Source organism: Lepidochelys kempii, chromosome 8 (assembly GCF_965140265.1).
Source record: "Lepidochelys kempii isolate rLepKem1 chromosome 8, rLepKem1.hap2, whole genome shotgun sequence".
Taxonomy (NCBI): Eukaryota; Metazoa; Chordata; order Testudines; family Cheloniidae; genus Lepidochelys; species Lepidochelys kempii.
The window spans coordinates 23447684-23468136 of NC_133263.1; the positions used below are offsets into that span (position 1 = coordinate 23447684).

A 20453-nucleotide genomic window follows, 5' to 3' on the forward strand; every position below is an offset into this window, starting at 1 on the left:
TTGTATAACGCTGAATTCAATTATCTGTGCCAAGCACCTGTAAGTTATTGAAAAGCACCTATCAAATAACATTAGGTAAGGGGTAAAAAGTATAATAGTGGATTTAAGAGGATACAGAATTGAAATGATGAATTACTGTGGCCTCATTTTTAGTACGATCTTGCTTAATTAATAGACCAGGGAAGCCAAGTGTTTCAGAGCTCCAGAGAATGTGTGTAAAGAACACAGGGAAACATTCCCCCCTATTCATTGGGCGAAAGGTGGGGGTGGGTATGTTTTTACTGAAGAATGGTGACCATAAACCTGTTGCTTGTAGTACTTCTGACAACTTGTTTTATTACTATCAGGGTTATCTGGGGGAGTAACTTTTACCTAGAGGAAATATCTATCCCCCAGACACTGTAAAAATGTAAAGTCACATAACTGTTTGTTTTCAGCAGAAGGCATCAGCTCTGTTCAACTATCCACCTGGCTGGAAAGCCCACAGACCACTCATTCCCAAAGCAATTAAGGCGGCCTTTGAAGGATTAAGTTACAATATAAACTCTTAAAGCTTGCACACTCAATGGGCTTTGTGAAATTCAGCCCTGCTCTTACTCACATTGCTTTGAGAAGCTATGTAAGAGGTGAATAAAGGAGGAAATACAAGCAGATCTACTGAGTACTTTTAAATTGTAGGAAATGTGCATATCCTGGAAGGAAGAAAGCCAACATAACCACAAACGCTGGGGGTTGGGGGACAATTCAGTACTCTGTTTCCAAAACAAGCTCAGACCATGTCCTAAATAGATTTTTTTCCTCTTTTTAGCCCTTGTGTGCAAGGAAAAATGCTGACTTGCTATTTAAACTCTCTCTCTTTCTAGAAAAAAGAAGGAGTACTTGTGGCACCTTAGAGACTAAAACTTATTTGGGCATAAGCTTTCTAGAGTAATTATTCCTGCTAAAGCAGAGGTACACTTTTACATCGAACGGAAGCATCAGAAGGCCAATTTCTGTGACATTCTATCCATTTGGTAGGTCCCAAAAACCTCTTGAAAGCTGAATGAATAAAATGCAAGTCAGCCTGCTAGCATGATGTCCTTGCACCACTGACCACTACTACACAGGCTCTAGGCTACTGAAAGGTCATCATGGGCACCAGCACATATACTCAACCCACCTGGCATAGTACTGCTGATGAACAGGGTAGAAGAGAACACTGAAGACTGCAGGGCAGGCTCTGCCTTCTACTCCACCAGTGGCCTTCCAGCTCCTCAAGCAGTCCTCCATGGCACAATCCTGCAAGGCTTAAGTGTTCCCACCCAACCAGAGAAGCCATTAAACTTGTATTGTACTTTGACTTCATTGAGACTAGTCATGTGCTTACAAGTGTTCTGGATCTGGCCAGAACCCTCGAGACCTTGCAAGACCAAACCCTGTGTAGCCTAGCAGAAGCTACCTCCATAGCAACCACAACACTGCTTGCTGACCAGCCAGCCAACTTAGAATGCCAACTCAAGGGATTTATTTCCTCTGTCTTATGAGCACTCCATCTCTACAGCAAAAAACCTCCCAGCACCTTTAAACCCAATTTACACTAGAAGACTTCAGGTGTGCTATGTACATCAGGTGCCTGCCCTCAAGCGCACCACATTCATTCATTACATACAACTAATGAACACACAGCATGGACTGGAGTCTTTCATGCAGTAACACCAGCTCTCAGAGTCCCTGATTATCCTCAGAGTACAGTAATTTCAGGTTTTTGCACACTATGTAAAGTATGGACACAGATATATTATGCCACCACCCTTACAGGTTTTTGTGATTTTATACCCTCCAAAGGAAGGCTCAGTTAGGTTTAATATTAAAATGATCTCCACATGTCTTGTTTTAAAGAAAGTTAAACATTTTCAGAAACTTTCCTTCAGAAATCCTTATGTTGCTAGATGGGAAATGTCTTCTCCGCATTAAATACAAACTTTAAGTACGTTCTTCTGAAGGGGGGGATAATCTGTCAAGAAATTTGCACTGCAAGTCATGGGCTACATAAAGTGTATTTTTCCCCAGTGCCAAATACAACCTTTACTCTCCACTAGATGCATCCGATGAAGTGAGCTGTAGCTCACGAAAGCTTATGCTCAAATAAATTTGTTAGTCTCTAAGGTGCCACAAGTCCTCCTTAACCTTTACTATAGTTTGTTTCTGTTTCAGACTCACCTGCTTAGACCAAGACTAATCTGTTGGTGTGTTCTTCCCTCCCCCTACACCACATCCATGACCAGATTAACATGCTGTGCCAGACCACAGAACTGAAAGTGTTTAGAAAAATCACTCAGAGATCGAGGGGAAAAAAAAAAAAAAAAAAAAGGGGGCTTTGTTTTGTGGGCACCACCATCTGTTTTACCATTTTCTACAGCACAGCACCATAATATACCATTAGGACTCTCAGCAATCTTGTCATAAAAAAGCAGAACAATATTTATGCTTTTTTTGTTCTGTGCTGCTTTTGCAGATTTTCCCATCACTGAAAGCTAATTAGTTAAATACATTGTATTCTTCCAGAACAAAATCAGATGTGCTTCTTCTATTTGACTAGAAACATGCTAAGTCAAATTACTTTTATGTATGTTTGTTTTGTTTTTTATTTATTTATTTTTTAAAAAAGGAAGGATTCCTTCCAAACTCCCACCTCAAAAGCATGAGCAGGTGGCATCAAATCCTCAATACTGCAGGGTTTACAAATCCAGCATTTAGATTTCTCTTTAAGGGAAATTTGCAATTTAAAAAAGAAAGCTTGGGTTTGCATCCTCTCTTTTGCTTCTTTATTATGTATAAAGAAAGCCTGAAGGGTTTTGGGGGGGGAGGGGTTTACGGGTATTTTTTCCACTTTAATATCAACTCTTATCTTGCTGGTTATGCTGAAGGACGGTCTGTTTTACTCTCTCAATTGTTTCAAGGATTCATTTTTCCAAAATGTTAAAGGCATTAACAAAAAGACTCAAACTGTACACCGTGACAGTCCTTTTTTTTCTCAATACACTCAGACTCTGAGCTCTTAAATATCATTTCATTCTTTAACCAGAATCTTCCAAACTAGGCAAGACCTAAACTTCTAATGCAAGAACACAAAGACGCACAGTTCAGATCAGGCCTTCCTTATGAAGGAAGTAGCAAAAGAAAAGTACAAGCCCATTTTCCCCCCTTTTCAGCTTCACCTGCAAATTCAAACAACCAGGCCTATTCCTGTCATAGCAATTGGCATCTATAGGTACACATGAACAAAGAAAAGATGTTAGCACTCTAGGATAGTCCAATGTAACTTCAGCCTACTTTGGGGACATAGTATGCACTTGCTAAAGACAAATTCTAAGCCACATATACAAGAGGTAAAATATGGCTAAGAAATTATGCAAGCCTCAGAAGAAATTGACAAGCCAAATAGTGTAGGTTTCAGTAAAAATTAGTTTTAAGTAACTTCATAAACAAGTTCAGTGTTTTCTTCTGCATGAAAAGAAACAGCTGTAGATCTAGATTTACTTGCATCAGTTATCCCCCCCACTCCATTTCAGAATCAGAAGGACCTGTCCCTCAGTGTGACTGCATGAGAACAAACAACCCACTTGCCAAGACCTGATAATGATTAAGTCACCTGATGTAATTTATTGTTGAATGCCTGCTGGAGAGACAAAAGTAGTAGAATATCCAAAGTGTTAATTTTGTTAAGGGTAACTTGAAAGGGAGTAAAGTGCAGATAGTTAATCTTTGCTGTGATCTCTCTTTCATGTTACCCAGCTAAATGCATTTAGCAATTCTTTAATGTTTGAAGAGTACTTAAGGAAATGCAACATCTAAATAGACAATAAAAAAAGGAGTACTAGTGGCACCTTAGAGACTAACCAATTTATTTGAGCATAAGCTTTCATCGGATGCATTAAAATAGACAATGCTATTATTTCTAGCAGCTCAAAGCAAGTTTTTTTAAATTAAGAGGACAAGACAAAGCACAGCAATAAATCCCTTCAAATACTGCCCAAATATTGCTCATTTAGGTATTTTAATATCAAAGATTTTTTTCTTTAGGAGCACACGTAGATGCAGTACTAGCTTTATCAAAGCAGACAATTACAGCCAGCATTTGTACTATCTCAACTCCTCTGCAGTCTGCCAAGAAACAAGTGTCTGCAGTAAAACCGCCTCTCAACCTGTATTTGTTTGAAAACAGAGTTACTTCTTCAGACCTCAAGATCTTTTGATTGGATGCAGCTCAGCAATAGTATCCCCTTTTTATTTAAACACATTGTCTCATCACCAGCTTGCCTGAATTAAAACTGCTGAACCAAAGCAGGCAGATATTTTTAGCCTGTAAATAGGCTTTTGCAGACTCTAAATTATGATTAAAGCATTTTTATAGGACAGAGAGGGTTAAGTGTAGCTTCTTCTTTGATTAACTCAATTGGTGAAGACAGTTACTTGACAATTTAGAGCTTTAACATTTGTTTTCCTTATAATGCTTGAGGGGTGCCAAAGCATTTTTGCTGAATCGAAAATGAACAGGGGAAGGGGAGAGAAGGGAATTAAAGTCCAACCTTCATTCTCAGAGTCTGATGAATGTCTGCTGCCAGCTCCCCTTTCCACCATTGCTCTTCCATCCTCATTCTTCCCATCCAAAGGTGTGGAAGAGTGGGATTTAGTAACTCTGCTGGAAAGGAAACAAACCAAATAAATCAATCAAGCAGCTTCTACAAACCAATCCAGTGCCATCAGTTTTTCGTAGCTGTTTTAGTGTTAGTTGCTTGCCATCAGATTGACAACACTCTCTAGAAATAAACCACTTGAAAACAATCACGGATCAGCTTGTTTCAAAGAGACTAAAATACAAGTTATTCAGAGTCATCATAAGGCCACCAAACTTCTGATCAGATTGTGACCTGTAGGTTTTGCCAGTTGTAGGACACTGCCAAAGCCTTTCAAGGGGTTTTGCTCCAAAACATCTCGGAGCAGCACTGTCCTCGGGATCACTTAAATTTCAGAGAGCTTCTCCAATAGCAGAAGTGTTTCTTACACTGTTGCTTCCTTCCCATAAAACAAATTAGTGGTGCCTTTACCCTCAGACACCCTTTATTCTTCCTTCTAATTGCCTTGCCCAGGTAAAAGTTTTTTTGTTTTTTAAATTAGGACGGGAGGAATGAGTCCCAGCGAGAGAAATCCTGGGGGACTTCTTCCCACCTGATGAGATCAGGGCAAGAAGCGCCCTGTAATTGACTTTACATCAATTGGATCTAGCCCTTCCCCAGTTGGTTGTGAAACGCAGTCACACTGGGGCTTCTAATACCCTGCGAATGTGCCATTCCAGCCTGCAGATTTCTTTTTTCTCTTTTAATTAACTACGCTGCACAACCTCAGGACCCTGAAAAATGCAACTTGCGTTACCTTCGCCGGCTGCCTCCTCTTCGCCTCCCTCACTCTGATCAGCAGCCTTTGTCCTACTCCAACATCCTGCGGGTGCTGCTACAGCAGCAGGGCCAATACTGCAGCCAAGAGGGGGAGATCAGACCCCGGCAGCCCTTGGCGCTAGGAGTCGGAGGGAAAGACGGGAGATGGATGCACACACCCCCCCCACGTCCCCAGGGTGCACCACGCAGGGGAAAGAGACGCTGCCTCCTCCCCCCCCCCCCCCGCTTTTATAGCGCCCAACCCCTCCAGCCTCCCCCGTTGTTCTCTTGCACCCAGTCCCCGCAGCAGGTCACTGCTGCTGCCGACACTCTACGGGAGCGCAGCAGCGCTCGCGGGGGATTACAACACCGGCCGCGCACCGCGCAGGCGCCATGCCTCCGCCCCGAAGGACTCTGGGGACTGTAGTTTCCTGCCCCCTGCGCGGTGAGGCTGTGGGAAGCGGCAGGTGAGGCGTGGCTTGGCTCGGGCGGCGGGCGCCCCGGGGAGAGGGTGTCCCGCGGGAAGGCGGCGCGTGCTGCTGGGGCTCAGCAGCTGGCTGCCCACGTGCTTGCAGCAGTGCTCGCTGCACCAGGGTCACCAAGCCCCTGGCCTGGGTGGGTGTGAATGTCGTATGCAAATCATGCGATGAGCTAATGTGCATATTCGCAAATCATTTGCATATAATCACGCCGTCTGGGGAGTAAAGTCAGCAGCAGGGCAAGCTTCCGCCATACCACTCTTTTGCCAGCCACAACCATTCAGAAGCCAGGGTTAGCCCCTCTCCCCATTATGAAGTCGGCTTTAAAATCATGACATTTTTATAATATGATAAATGTTGGGATCTTTATTTGCCTTCTGGTTTTTGAGACTTTAGGGCTCATGTTTTGGTGCTTTTTTTGGGATGCGTGAAGGCTAGAAACTTTCCTCCCTCCCCCCCATGAAAGCTGAGTATGCAAGTAGGCATCCACTGTGAGACATATGATGCCCCATACACACATAACCAGACAGGGAGATAAGCATCTGTTACCCCCTGCTTGAAAGGAACCTGTCTATGACATGTCACCTCCTGGTTACCTGCCTTAAGAACGTAATTTTCAGTATAGATGCACAGTACAGATAGTACTCCTTAGGTCAGTGGTGGGCAACCCCACGTGGCCCATTAGGGTAATCCGCTGGCAGGCTGCGAGACAGTGTTTACATTGACCGTCTGCAGGCACGGCTGCCCGCAACTCCCAGTGGCCACGGTTCGCCGTTCCCAGTCAATGGGAGCTGCAGGGCGTGGCGTGGGCTGCAGGGATGTGCTGGCCACTGCTTCCGGCAACTCCCATTCGCCAGGAATGGCAAACCACGGCCACTGGGAGCTGCAGGGGGCCGTGCCTGCGGACAGTCAATGTAAACAAACTGTCTCGCGGCCTGCCAGTGGATTACCCTGATGGGCCGCATGCGGCCCTCGGACTGCAGGTTGCCCACCACTGCCTTAGATGCTACCCATCCATACATTTCCCAGTGATTATGACAACCAGTGTACTACTGGCTCTCGGTAGAGACCTCCCATGTCACCCTTTAGTGAAATATTATGTAGATATATGACCCAGAAGATCCCTGTAAAAATCTATTCATCCCCTCTTCCAGTTGGCACCAAGAGGTTCATGGGTCACACTGCTGATTAGTGCAAAGCATAGTGGTCAGTTTGTGATGTGAGAACTGGAACTGAGACCCTTCAAATTCATCTCATATAAGTGCCACTAAATATCCATTAGATTAGAACATATTTTAGTCGCTGCTGAACTGGGCTGGGTTTAAACTTGTAACCTCCAGGTTAAAGGCTCTGCAGTGCATTAGCACTTTCCTGAGGCGTAAGTGTTAATTTAAGAGGGAATCATAGATATAGATATTTTTAAAAAATTTTAAAAAAAGCCCAGTATTTATATATCTATATTAACAGAATATGAAGGTTGCAAGTCAAGCACTCAAAATGGAGATGTTAGAGTTAATGTTACCTATGGCAGCCTTAATTCATCATTCTTCTTCTCAATGGGTCTTTAATTATATGATTAAATATTATTTTTCTCACATGATTCATCAGTTTGGTTTGAACCCAGGACCTTCAAAATCACAGCACAGACATCTACTAATTAAACTAAATGAGCAACTGATAACAGAAGTAGGTTATTAGCTTCTATAAGGGTCAGCCCCTATAGTTGTTATATCATCCTTTTCCAGGGGGTTACACAACTATTTGCTAGACCAGGTGTTCCTAAACCGTGCTGTGGTATGTAAGCTTGATATTTCATCAATTCACTTCACAACGATTTTTGAAGAAGATGGTATGTGAACCCATATAGTTTAGGAGCTGCTGTGCTAGATAAAAGTAGAATGTTGGGTGTCATGATTCCTAGTTGCCATTCCTGGTTCAGGGAAGGTAGCATAGGATGAGAGTGGTAGTCAAAGACAAGCTAACCAAGCCTGTAGCTTCTTTCTGGAGTAGTGCAACTAGGACTTGGCTAGGGATCTAGGTTCTAATCCTAGCTCTATTGGAAGTTACCTTGACCTGGATCCTCAAAAGTGTTTAGGTACCTAGTTCCCCTTGAAATAAATGGGAGTTATGTGCCTAAATACCTTTAAGGATCTGGGCCTTATCTGAAAGTGGAGAGAATAGAAATTGTTTCAGAGGGGAGTATAATGGGTTGTATAGCCCCTGACTGCAACAGCTACTTAATGGATACACTCAAAGCAACTATTTTTTCCACCTGTGGCTAATTATTTGATTAACAAGCTGCAACGTGGGGGTAAAAGGCTGCACCTCAGCCAGAGATGGGTTGGTAATAGGTACCCTGAGAAGGATTTAGCACTGGGTGCAGTTGGGGAGGAAATAGTGTAAGCACCTGGAACCTCTAAGAATAAACACAGGAATGAGCTGCTCTTTGAGAGAGGCCTGGAGGTCAATAAAGGTAGGAAGTTCAAGTAGCTAAGGGATGTAGCAATACATCTGAGGGAGCAGACCTTAGCATGGTCCCTGGGCTGAAATCTAGAGGAAGGGGGGGCCTGGGTTCCCTTACCTGCCCCAGGGAAAGGGATGGAAAGCTCTCCTGATGCAGAATGTGGTTGAAGACCTGGCATAAAATGTTGGATTTCTTTTTTTAATTCATCTGGAAGGGGTGGGACTACAAGTGACCTGAGTGGTGAGAAGGAGCAAACTGCGTGCTCTGAGTGGCTGTTGATGGAGGGTGCTAGAGTTGAAGACACACTACACCTGGCCATGAAGGGGTGCTCTAGTTGGTAAGTGACTCCTCGCAGAGGATATGAAGGCTTGATCAATAATAAGTGTTATGAAGTATAGGAAAAATATCAATAGAAGTGGTGAGCTTTGAATTTATTGTCTTATGGTTCCCAACTTGGGGAAGTTTTCCATAGGCTTCAGGAGAGAGAGAGCTTGTAAGGGAAACTCACTATCTCCAGGCTGAATTTGTCTGTTTCCCTATCTGTAAAATGGGAATAGTTGTATGTGGCTCCATTATAAAGTGCTTTGAAATCTCCCAATGAAAACTGTTATATATGAGGTGGGTATGGTTATACAAGTTTTCTTTATCATGCCAAACATACTGGGGTCCCGATTACACGTGGACACCTTTGGTGCTAATAGAGCAATAACCTAATATAAGGATTTTGGCTCTCTTTCAGCTCAGAGAGGTGTGACTGCTCCACACGTCAGAGAGACAAGGTACTATCTCTTATTGGACCAACTTCTATTGGTGAAAGAGACAAGCTTTTGAATGTAAGCAGAGCTCTTCTTCAGGTCAGCTCTGTGTAAATGCTCGAGCTTATCTCTCTCACCAACGGAAGTTAGTCCCTTTTTTGTGTCTCTAATCTTGTGACCAATACAGCTACAACAACACTGCACGCCATACAGATGGCAACCACAGCTGAGGCCTGGGTTTATAGCCCTAGTGCAATGTCCCAGGTCCATATTCAGGGAGCTGGGATCTATTCCTCAGACCCCACATCTAGGAAGCTGTGATTTTATGTACACCCTAGTAGAAATTGCAATTGACTGCATTATAATCCTTCAACTTTATTAGCTTTCTGCTCTACTGGCTTGGAGGAACACCAGTAGTTCCTGCAAGCAATACATCAGTGCACCCATTAGTTTATTGCCAAATCTAGTTCCCAATCAAAACTATATGAAAAATATTATTTCCAAGTAGGGATTCTAAAAGGCAAGGCTGTGAATTCTCTCACTTGGGAAACTTGGGTTCCATTCTTACATCTAGGGCTGGCAGGGAAAACTCCAGTTTTTCATAGGAAATAGGAAATCAAGAGGATTTTATATCAATGTTTTGGCTTTTCCATTGGAAAAACAGGGGCTTTTTAAAGTTAAAAACAAATGAGCTTCCCATAAAAACTCAATTTTTGAAAACAAAACACTTTATTGAAGAATTTTCAGTTTCCAGTTTGACATGTGGAAACATTCAACCAGAATGAAAACTCTTGTGAATATTCATTTTGGTTGAAAAGCATTTTGTTTTTTAGAAGATGTTTCAGTGGAGAAGTTTTGACCAGTTCTGTTTAAGACAATAGTCCCCAGCTGTTTTTATGCTAAAAGTTGAGCATCCTTTGGCTGCTTGATTTATTAACTTGCTCTGCAAAACAAAAGGAATCCTACTAATGTTCAGTGAAGTTGACTGTTAATGGCCTGTTAGAATTCAACTGAGTTGGCTGCTAACTACCCGTCGGAAACTCTCCCCTATTTTCTTTTCAGTATCTCTAAGCAGTCTGCTAAATAGATACCAAAATACTACAACACTTGCCTAAAATAAGCATCTGAGTAGTTCTATTGTCACTGGCTCAAAATTCAGCACATTAAGTACCATGCTGAATCAGCACCTGAGTCCTGCCCTAGTGGTACAAATGTGAGAACTATTAAAGTATCAATAGACCTATTTTTCTTCATCTGTTGTTTATCTACTTTAATACAGCTATGGGGTGTCTAATATTTACATCAATGCCATTCTACTACCTTTAAAATCCAGATGTATATAGCTGTAAAGGTAAATGACTAGAAGTGTCTAAAAGATTATAAACATTTTATGAACAGTTTTTATTTTCAGTCCAAAATACTCCTCCTCCCCCCACCACCCTAGGGGCACTTGAAGGGATTTAGGTGCCTGGACAGGTGCCAAGCCTACCATGTAGGCACCTCTGACACTTCCCAAGCTGCAGCTCACAAGCCCCCGGAGATGCCGGCATTGCTGCTGGTTGGCACTTTCAAAACAACCCACACTGCTATCGCCCCCCAGCTCACAAGCTGCTCAGAGCCCTAGTGCAAGTTAATGCCCTGGAGGCCCTTAAGTGGGAGTTTTAAACTTGGTGGAGGTAGCTTGCCAGTGAGCCTGGTCCCATGAGCATGTACTGAGCACACCTAAGATCTGATGCCAGGCAGACCCCACAACAGGAGAGCTGGACACACAAGTTTCCAGTATGTGGAGAGGCAGCACATCACCTACACACAACAATCAGAAGCAACAGGACGGGCAAGCATAAGAGAAGTACTGAGCATGAGTAAGGTGCTGGAAATGGCCCAACTTGATGATCACTTTAGATAAGCTATTACCAGCAGGACAGTGGGGTGGGAGGAGGTATTGTTTCATGATCTCTGTGTGTATATAAAGTCTGCTGCAGTTTCCACGGTATGCATCCGATGAAGTGAGCTGTAGCTCACGAAAGCTCATGCTCAAATAAATTGGTTAGCCTCTAAGGTGCCACAAGTACTTCTCTTCTTTTTGCGAATACAGACTAACACGGCTGTTACTCTGAAACCTGTCTTAAGTACCTAATTCTAGGGAGTGTTTTGCAGTTGAAGCTCCTGAGTGGAGCCCACCAGCAGGCCAGCTGCTCAGTTGCCCAAGTCCCTAGCCTCTTCTCTCCTTTTAGCTAGTTTAGGCAGCTCCCTACCCAGCTGGCCAATTTCTGAAAATCTGTTTTTTAGGTGCTCAACTATTTCCATGTCTGAGGGAGTTTAGGTGGCATGGAGCTGCTTAGCTTGGGGCTGACAATTCCAATGCGCTGCAGGCCACCTATGGGTTAGGCACTGTTCTGGTCAATGCTGAGCAGCACCTCAATCTCTTTCAAAGTCTGTCCCATAATCAACATGTTTCACTCGTTGCACTTAGAATGGAATGAAATGTGATGCACAGCAAGACAGTCAGTGCAAAATTAATTTCAGCAAAGTAGACAACAGACAAGGAAACAACTGTTGTTCTTATTAATGTAGGATTCTTTGTACTTGTTAAAGGATCATCAAGGTGATTCTCAGCTCCATAATATGAGTTAAATAACTCTTGAAATAGAACAGCATACAACTTGGCTTTAAATATTATCCGGTGTCTCAAAGTGTTTACAAATTAGAGCCATTGTGTGCTTGATACTAGTTCATGCCATTGCCTCGCCTTGAATGCTACAGCTGTTTTTAGTGGAAAAAGACAAGAGGCACTTGGGTAAAATAACAGAGAATTTGCTTAGATCTTTTGAAATATTGAGCAATCCCAGCAGTTCATTTCCATATGCTAGTAGTTTAGCCAGTCAAACAATATCCATGCATAGTATTTTGGTCCATGTTTTTTACTATAAATGTACTGCATTTATGGGATTATATTTTCCATCAGAGTGTTTAAGTGAAAGAGTCATCAACTTTTTGTGTGTGGTCTAAGTAACATAAGACAACATGAATAGTTTGAATATTAAAAATGCCTTTGTTTTAACCCAAAGTTGAACTAGTTTAACTTTACATCAACTTAAAAATCGACTTGGTTGGTGCAAAACCCTGTGTGGACAGGCCTAAATGGATTTAAACCTGGGTTTTATTAATGTGTATTGCAGTGGTGTCTAGAAAACAGAATCATTGTATGCTAAGTCAGTATAAACCAGGTGAAAAGTGAATGAGTAGTGCCCACACTATCTTTAACAAATTTAACTAAATCAGGTTTTTTTTAAAAAAACAACAACATTGTTTAACCAGTGCAACTGAGAGCATAGACAAAGCCAGCATTTTATATGGTGCTCTGGAAAGGCCCTTACAGCAACTCTTCCCCAAAGTTATTCTGAAACTTCCTTCAGTTCCCACTCTGAGAAATACAGGCTGCATCCACACAACAGTCCCCTGATCTTGCTCTCCCAGATCCCAACTTCCTTATTATTTCCTGTAATTGCTTCTCCTCAGACCATCCATTTTTTTTACTGATGTTGACTGACCAATCCTACTTTTACCATTGAAACAACACTTTATTTAAGTCAATGTGTCAGATTCCTGATATGCACATTGCTTTGCGAAGGTATTACAGGAAAACTTGTACTCAAAATGTGCTGAAAGCAGCAGAGAAGGAAAAAATGCTCATGCCTTGAGGATAGAGTACTGGACTGGGACTTTATTCCTGGCTCTGCAACTAGCCTTCTGGGTGGCCTTGGGCAAATCACTTCACCTCTCTGTGCCTAAAGCAATATATAACAGCTAAGTGCAATCATCAAGAAAAGACCTGAGTTGTGCTGCGGATTCCCCATTGAATGAGCATACTTCATATTTGGCACAAAAAAGAATTATCTGTATTAATAGAACTGGCAGAATACTGCAAAACAACATGAACATAAAAATCAGTTTGGACATGCTAGCACAAATATTTATAGAAAGTGATTTTGCTTTCCCAGGACACTTGCACCAGAAACCTGATTCCAAGGCTGTCTACTCTGCACTGTCATTGGTAAAACTTTTGTCAGTAAGGGGCGTGGGGGGGAAAAAAGCACATTCCTGATCAACAGAAGTTTTACCGATGACAAGCACCAGTGTGGCCAGCACCATGGTAGTGGGAGATGCTCTCCCGTCCACAAAGCTACCGCCCCTGTTTTATTTTGTCAGCAGGAGAGCGTGGGGGAAAATTAGGCTTAGGTTTTGGTTCATTTTGGTCATTACAAAACCTAAACCTAACTTCCCCCTACTATTACTTTTTGTCAACTGTTTGAAATGGGCCACTCTCATTACCTACAAAAATTATTTTTCCTTCCTACTGTTAATTCAATTGTCTTGTTAGATTGACCTCACACTTGGTAAGGCAACTCCCATCTTGTCATGTATTTATACCTGCTCCTGTATTTTCCACTTCATGCAGCTGATGAAGTGGGTTCTAGCCCATGAAAGCTTATGCCCAAATAAATGTTAGTCTTGAAGGTGCCACAAGGACTCCTCTTTGTTTTTACCTCTCAGCTGAACGTGAGAGGGCGGCTGGGCACCAGAGAAAGAGACCAGAAAGGTGGCTGGGAGCTGCCTGAGAAGAAGAGATTAACCTCATCTAACTTACAAACATAGGTTGAGGCAAGGAGACTTGCATTGCCCTATTTGTTCATGTGCCTACACCCAAATCTGTCTCTGGGCATTTGTCAGCCATTATAGCAGTGCAGTAAAACTACCTCCCCGAATGGCATGGAGCCATAGTCAACCTATTGAGGTTAACACGGTTCATGCATAGACACTGCATGACTTGTTATTTCTATTAAACAACACCTTACTAGAATCTCCTGAAAGGCACTGCACCAGGTGGGAGTGTGTAGCACACTGGGATACCTTCCACCACACTTTGTATTGATACAAGCTCTCCTGGTATGCTGAGCACTGATGCAAGCAGCTAACTACGCCTGCACCCCAGTGAGAGTCACATTTTGATAGCTGTGTGCGCTGACAAAACTTGCATTGACCAAAGGCTGTAGTGTAGCCATGGCCACAGAGAGACAGAAAACTGCAGCAGAAGGATAGAGTGACTAGAGAGGGAGAACGGGTAAGTTTATAGAGCTATTGAGAAGAACAGAAGCTGAAGAAAGTTGTTGGAGAGCTCTGGTCAGAGCTGACGAACCCAGCTGGGGCCTGGTCTACACTACAGAGTTAGGTTGACATAAGGCAGCTTAAGTCAACCTAATTATGTCAGTGTCTATACTACATCCTTACTCCCGCCGACGTATGTGCCCTACTACCCCAACATATGCAAGAGGTGCAAGGCTTCTGTTGGCGCAATCAGAGTGATGCAGTGTCCATGTAGGCACTGTGAGTTACTTACATTGGCTATTGGCTGTCATTCTTGTCAATTTCATGGCTACCTGCTGGAACCGTGAACCTCTCCTGGCTTCCCACTAAGAGCTGAAAGTCGGCAACTCATGGGAGGGACACTAAGGGGAGGACATGTGACCTCCCCATCTGACTCCTCCATGCCCCTCCCCCAGCCCAGGCCCCCTGCACTCTCCCTATTCCATGTTACCTACAGGGGGCTCTGTCCTCCTGCTGCGCTGGCTCCCCCTGGCACGTTCAGCTGCTCTTCCTGGCAGCCGGGCCCTGGAGCAGCTCCCGGATGCTGCCCAGTGCAGCACAGCAGCTGCCTGGGAGAGTGCCTGGCTGCGGCAGCAGCGGGCTGCCTTGTGCTCGGGCTTGGCTTCTAGGACAGCAGCTGAACAAGTCAGAGCCCCCTAGGCTCCCCAGCATGCTCAGAGTCGGCTCCTGTCCTCAGAAGCTGAGCCTGGGGGGGGGGGCAGCCTGCTGCTGCAGCCACATGCTCTCCCAGTCAGCCACTGCGCCGCACCAGGCAGCGTCCCAGGCAGCGTGGCTGGAAGAGGAAAGGCTCTTACCCCAGCCCTTCCTCTCCCTATCCAGGCATAGGCATGCCAACTGGGGGTGCTGCAGTATTTCCCCCCTGCCCCGCCCGCTGGCCCTGCATGCCCAGGCTCCTGGCTGCCAGCCTCAGCTCTTGGGGAGGGTGGTGGACAGGGGTGGGGTGCTGAAAGCCAGCCCCCTTACTATTAAAAATGTTCCAGCATCACTGGCTCTTGCGGGCACTTGACCCTTTGTGCCCCTCCCACGCGTTGCAACCGCCAGCGGAGAGCTGAGCCTGGGTTTTCAGCCCCCCACGCTGCCTCTCAAGTCGATGGAAGTGCTCCTGGTGAGGACGCGCGCCACCGACAGAAAGAGGGTAGTGCAGACATGAACCACCGTAGTAAAAGTCTATAGTGTAGACATGCCTGCAGGAGAGCTTGTGCCGAGACTCCTAGGCAAAAGGAAAGAAGAGCTTGGAAATGAGAGGCTTGATGCGGGCGGGTGGATACCATGTAGGACTTATGGATGAGGAGTCCTGGGGCAGTGGAGCACTGGGGGAGCCTCTTGCAGCAGGCTTGAGTGGGGGGCCAAGCCCAGAAATAAGGCTTAACTCTGCAGGGATGTTCCCTGAACAGGGTAGGACTCATGAGCAGGAGCCCTGAGGAGCAGAACCATGTGGGGAACTCTTCTGCAGGAGATGGGACTTGCTGTCTGCGGTAACAGAGTTGCACGAGAGAAGTGACTCTAGCAACCCTCTGGTCAGAGCTGGGAGAGAGGGGCCCTGGAGGAGCAGAAAGGAAGTGGGAACAGCTGGACACTGACTCTCGAGTACGTGACCTGGAAACTATGTCCCTGGAGGTGGCCTGGAAACCTGTTGTGACTGTACTTGTTGTACTCTGGGGGTTTGGGAGAATGCTTGTTTCATGGGGGTTTTACAGATTACTGTGCAAGTATATGAATAAATTATGCCAAAGACAGGTCTTTGAATAGGACACGGACTATTCCTTTCTGTAGGCAAATGAAGGGGAAACTGAGGCAGGCACACTGCTTTTTTTTCCACAGCCTGCTGCAGGAGGGAGTTCCAGGAGGGGTGGCCCAGCCACTGGTAGCTTACGTGAAGTGCTTTGGTGTTCTCAGTGCAGTTGCTACCAGAGGAGAGTCCATCTCACGTGAAAATATACCAACAGACCACTAGCAATCTCAATAGAGAAGCCAAGATATGGGTGGGAATGGAGAGTGAACCCACTCCTAGAAGTGGTGCCTATGGGTTACTGTGGAGGCTCGTGGATGGGGTTAGGATGGGAAGTTTGCATTGTTACTGCCCAAGCTATAAATTGCTCTGGGACTTAGTTGTCGGGGGCTAACAAATAAGCTAGACTACGTTTCCAACTTCATATTGCACACACTAAAGGCTTCTTACATCCATCTATTTTTCCCTCCTCCCCGCCCAACCACCCAGGGTGCCCCCTTCCCATCCCTTTCTTTCTCAGGGGCTTCCTGCAATCCTCCCCCTGCCAGAGATTCTGTGTGCCCTCATTCTCCTGTACCAGGCCTCCCTTCTTCGCCATACAAGAGCTCTGTGCACCCCCATTCCTACTTCCCCCATGTCCTCCATTTCCCCAAGGAACGGACAAAATCATACTCTTGTAGACAGTATCGTTCAGAAACAACCACTCTCTATGAGCAGTGTAATACATTCCTCTCAGAGTTCAGGGGGCATTTTCCCATCACCCTCAGTTGTTTGTAACCATATCTATTTGACTTTCACCCCACTTTGCCATGCACCCTCATTGCCTGTGCATCACCTCTTGTGCAGAGTTTCTGATACGAGACACTATTTTCCCTTGAACCTGTTGTTTGTGTTGTAGTGGAATCGCCTGGTTTGCATCAAACCTCTCCTTTTTACATTGGCCGTTCAGTTAGAACAGACATTTGGCAGGAATCCAGTTGTCTAGTATGTTTGTCAGGATGCCAACTTGCAGGAGCTTTCAGCAGTGACTGGACTGAGGGATTGCATACAGGCAGATAAAGATCCTTTTGTATCCGTTACTCAGGATTCCTGGGTTGCTCTCCTGCCTGTGCTAAGCTGTCAAGTGTTAAATAACTTACACTGAAGGTGCACTAACCCTGGTGCCTGTTAAATAATATATAAAGCATCACCCTTAGGCCTTGTCTACACGGGCAAGTTTCTGCGCAGTAAAGCAGCTTTCTGCGCTGTAACTCCCAAGGTGCACACGCTGCCAAGCCACTCAGTGTGCAGACACCGTGCAGCTGCAGCGCTGTAAAAAAACCCACCCTGACGAGAGGCATAGAGCTTCCTGGGCCAGGGCTACAGCGTCATGGTGCCAATGTAGACACCCTGCTCGATTACAGCGCTGTGATTGGTCTCCGGGAGATGTCCCCCAATGCCTGTTCTTGCCTCTCTGGTCATCGGTTTGAACTCTAGCCCTGCCTGCAGGTGACCAACTGTGAGCCCCACTCCATAAATTCCTTGGGAATTTTCAAAGTTCCCCTTCCTGTTTGCTCCGTGATGTGTGCAGTGGTCTCAATGCATATTTCCAGGTGACCATGTCTGCTCCATGCACCAGGTGATTTCCCCACTTGGAGCAATGCCGAGCTGCTGGACCTCATCAGTATTTGGGGAGAGGAGGCTGACCAGTCCCAGCTGTGCTCCAGCCGTAGGAATTACAATACCGAATGACAGATTTCACGATGCATGACAGAAAGGGGCCATGACCGGAATGCACTGCAGTGCAGGGTCAGAGTGAAGGAGCTGCAGAACACCTACCACAAGATGCGGGAGGCAAACCGATTCTTGCTTCTGTCAAGGTGCCCCATATATAGCTACATAAGCCAAAGCATTAAGGGGTAGTCAGGGTCTCTGAGGATCACAATGGGCACTTTGGCTTCCCCTATGGTAATCTTCTGATCCGGGAAGAAAATCCCGGCTTGCAGCTTCCTGAATAGGCCAGTGTTCTGAAACATGCGTGCATCATGCACCTTTTCAGACCAGCCTGTGTTAATGTCCGTGAAATGCTCACAGTGATCCACAAGCACCTGGAAAACCATTGAGAAATATCCCTTCTGATTAATGTACTTGGTGGCTAGGTGGTCTTGTGCCAAAATTGGAATTGCCCCTCTGCAGTTAGGGAAGCCCATTTGTGCACAGCTGTCCAGAATTTCACGCACACTGCCCAGAGTCATGGTCTTTCGGACCAGGATATGATTAATGGCCCTGCAGAGTGTGCAGTACTCAAAACATTGAAAGATGGTGTCAAATGCAGACAGAACCACAGGGATTGCTGGGATGCAAAGCAATGCATCACGGGGCATTGGGACAGGACCCAGGATGCCCTGTGACCCCCCCCCCCTCCCCTGCCTTCCCACAACTCTTAGTGGCAGAAGAGGAAGAGATGCTCTGTAGGATAGCTTCCCAGAGAGCACCACTCTGAATACCGCTGCAAGTGTGAACATGCTATTATGCAGGCAGCTGACAGTGTGAACACACAACAGCAGTTTCCCTTCAGCACTCTCTGAGTGGCGATGTAACTTCCGGTGATTGTAACTCTGCCAGTGTAGACATACTCTTAGCGATCCATGTCCTTTTTTCTCTTGAAGGACGATTGTCAGAGATTGAGATAGTAAGTCCACACATCAACCTGTTAATTAGCAGCAACATTCTCTAGTGTGAAGTTTTAGTGCAGAGGTTCTCTGAATGTGGTGGACTGTGGAGACCTGACTGGCTGGGTTGCTCCAGTTTCCTCTTGTTTCCAGCTGTTACATTTCAACATTATGTTCAAAACTGCCAACATACATTAGATACTTAGCTTACATGCAAAAGTAATACTAGCAATCACTATAGTTTTTCATGTTTATTTCATATTTAAGTGAATAAGAGCATAACAAATAGACATTGAAATGTCAAAATCCTTTTGGTGTAGAATAGTTTTTGGGAGGAAGGGAGCATGGAACTTGGGGAGATGGGCTGAATATTAGGGTCACTGATTTGGGCTAGGCAATGGGGATGAGGACAGGTCTGCATTCCATTGGGTGTTGATCACCCTTAACTCCCATTCATGTCAGTGCTGCTTGTGGGTGTCAATACCACACAGGCTCAGACTCCAGGGGAGGCATCAGGAAGATCTGTTTTCCAGTCCTGCACCCCTATCAATCTCTCTACTTTCTAACCATCTAGGCCCTGGTCCTTGGAGATGTTAAGCTTCACAAGCAAGAGTCCAAGTCTCATAGAACTGCTAAGTCTTGTCAGACTGAGGCTCCCCCAGGTCACCAGATGGAGACACTACCTCTAGCAGAGGAGCGCTCTTCAGGCAACTCTGGGTCCAGGTATTCCCTACCTTTGCCCTCTGTGTGTTGCTGATAGGCACTAGGATATGGCGGGAGGAGAAAGTTGAAGCCAAAGCTGTCTGAGAAGAGGAGTTTCTCTGGTGACCCTACTGTGGTCACCAGATGTGAATTGCCTTACCAAGTGTGAGGTTAGTCTAACAAGACAATTCAATTGACAGCAGGATACCAAGGGAGGAAAAATAACTTTTGTGGTGGTAATGAGTGGCCCATTTCAGAGAGTTGATAAGAAGGTGTGAGTAAGAGTAGGGGGACATTAATATTGGGCAAATTAGGTTTAGGTTTTACAATGACCCAACCACTCCCAGTCTTTATTCAGGCCTAATCTGATGGTGTCCATTTTGCAAATTAATTCCAGTTCTGTAGTTTCACGTTGGAGTCTGTTTTTTGAAGTTTTTTTTGTTGAAGAATTGCCACTTTTAGGTCTCTTATTGAGTGATCAGGGAGACAGAAGTGTTCTGCTACTGGTTTTTGAATGTTATGATTCCTGATGTCAGATTTGTGTCCATTTTATTCTTTTGTGTAGAGACTGTCCAGTTTGGCCAATGTACATGGCAGAGGGGCATTGCTGGCACATGATGGCATATATCACATTGGTAGATGTGCAGGTGAATGAGCCCCTGATGATGTGGCTGATGTGGTTAGGTCCTATGATGGTGTCCCTTGAATAGATATGTGGACAGAGTTGTCAACGGGCTTTGTTGCAGGGTTTGGTTCCTGGGTTAGTTTTTTTGTTATGTGGTGCGTAGTTGCTGATGAGTATTTGCTTCAGGTTGGGGGGCTGTCTGTAAGCGAGGCCTGGCCTGTCCCTCAAGGTCTGTGAGAGTGATGGATCATCCTTCAAGATAGGGTTGTAGATCCCTGATGATGCGCTGGAGAGGTTTTAATTGGGGGCTGAAGGTGATGGCTAGTGGCGTTCTGTTACCTTCTTTGTTGGGTCTGTCCTGTAGTAGGTGACTTCTGGGTACTCTTCTGGCTCTGTCAGACCAGGAAGCAGTGCATACAGCATTAGCAGCCAGGACTAGGGAAACTATGGAGCGGATAATAGTGAACC

The 20453-nt window shown here is 45.1% G+C and overlaps 1 protein-coding gene across 2 annotated transcripts in view; it reads right to left on the bottom strand.

Moving 5' to 3' along the window:
* Positions 1-5559, bottom strand: part of CCNJL (cyclin J like) — a 47492-nt gene extending 41933 nt beyond the window's left edge. Inside the window, exons 1-2 of one of the 2 annotated variants that reach the window (XM_073355874.1) lie at positions 5413-5559; positions 4569-4678 (exon numbers count right to left, since the gene is read on the bottom strand). In XM_073355874.1, the coding sequence (XP_073211975.1) occupies positions 4569-4646 (78 nt within the window). In that variant the 5' untranslated portion in view covers positions 4647-4678; positions 5413-5559. Of the gene's footprint in view, positions 1-4568; positions 4682-5412 lie in introns of both variants that reach the window. The other variant, XM_073355873.1, reaches the window with a different exon arrangement.
* Between the last annotated feature and the right edge of the window lie 14894 nt (positions 5560-20453).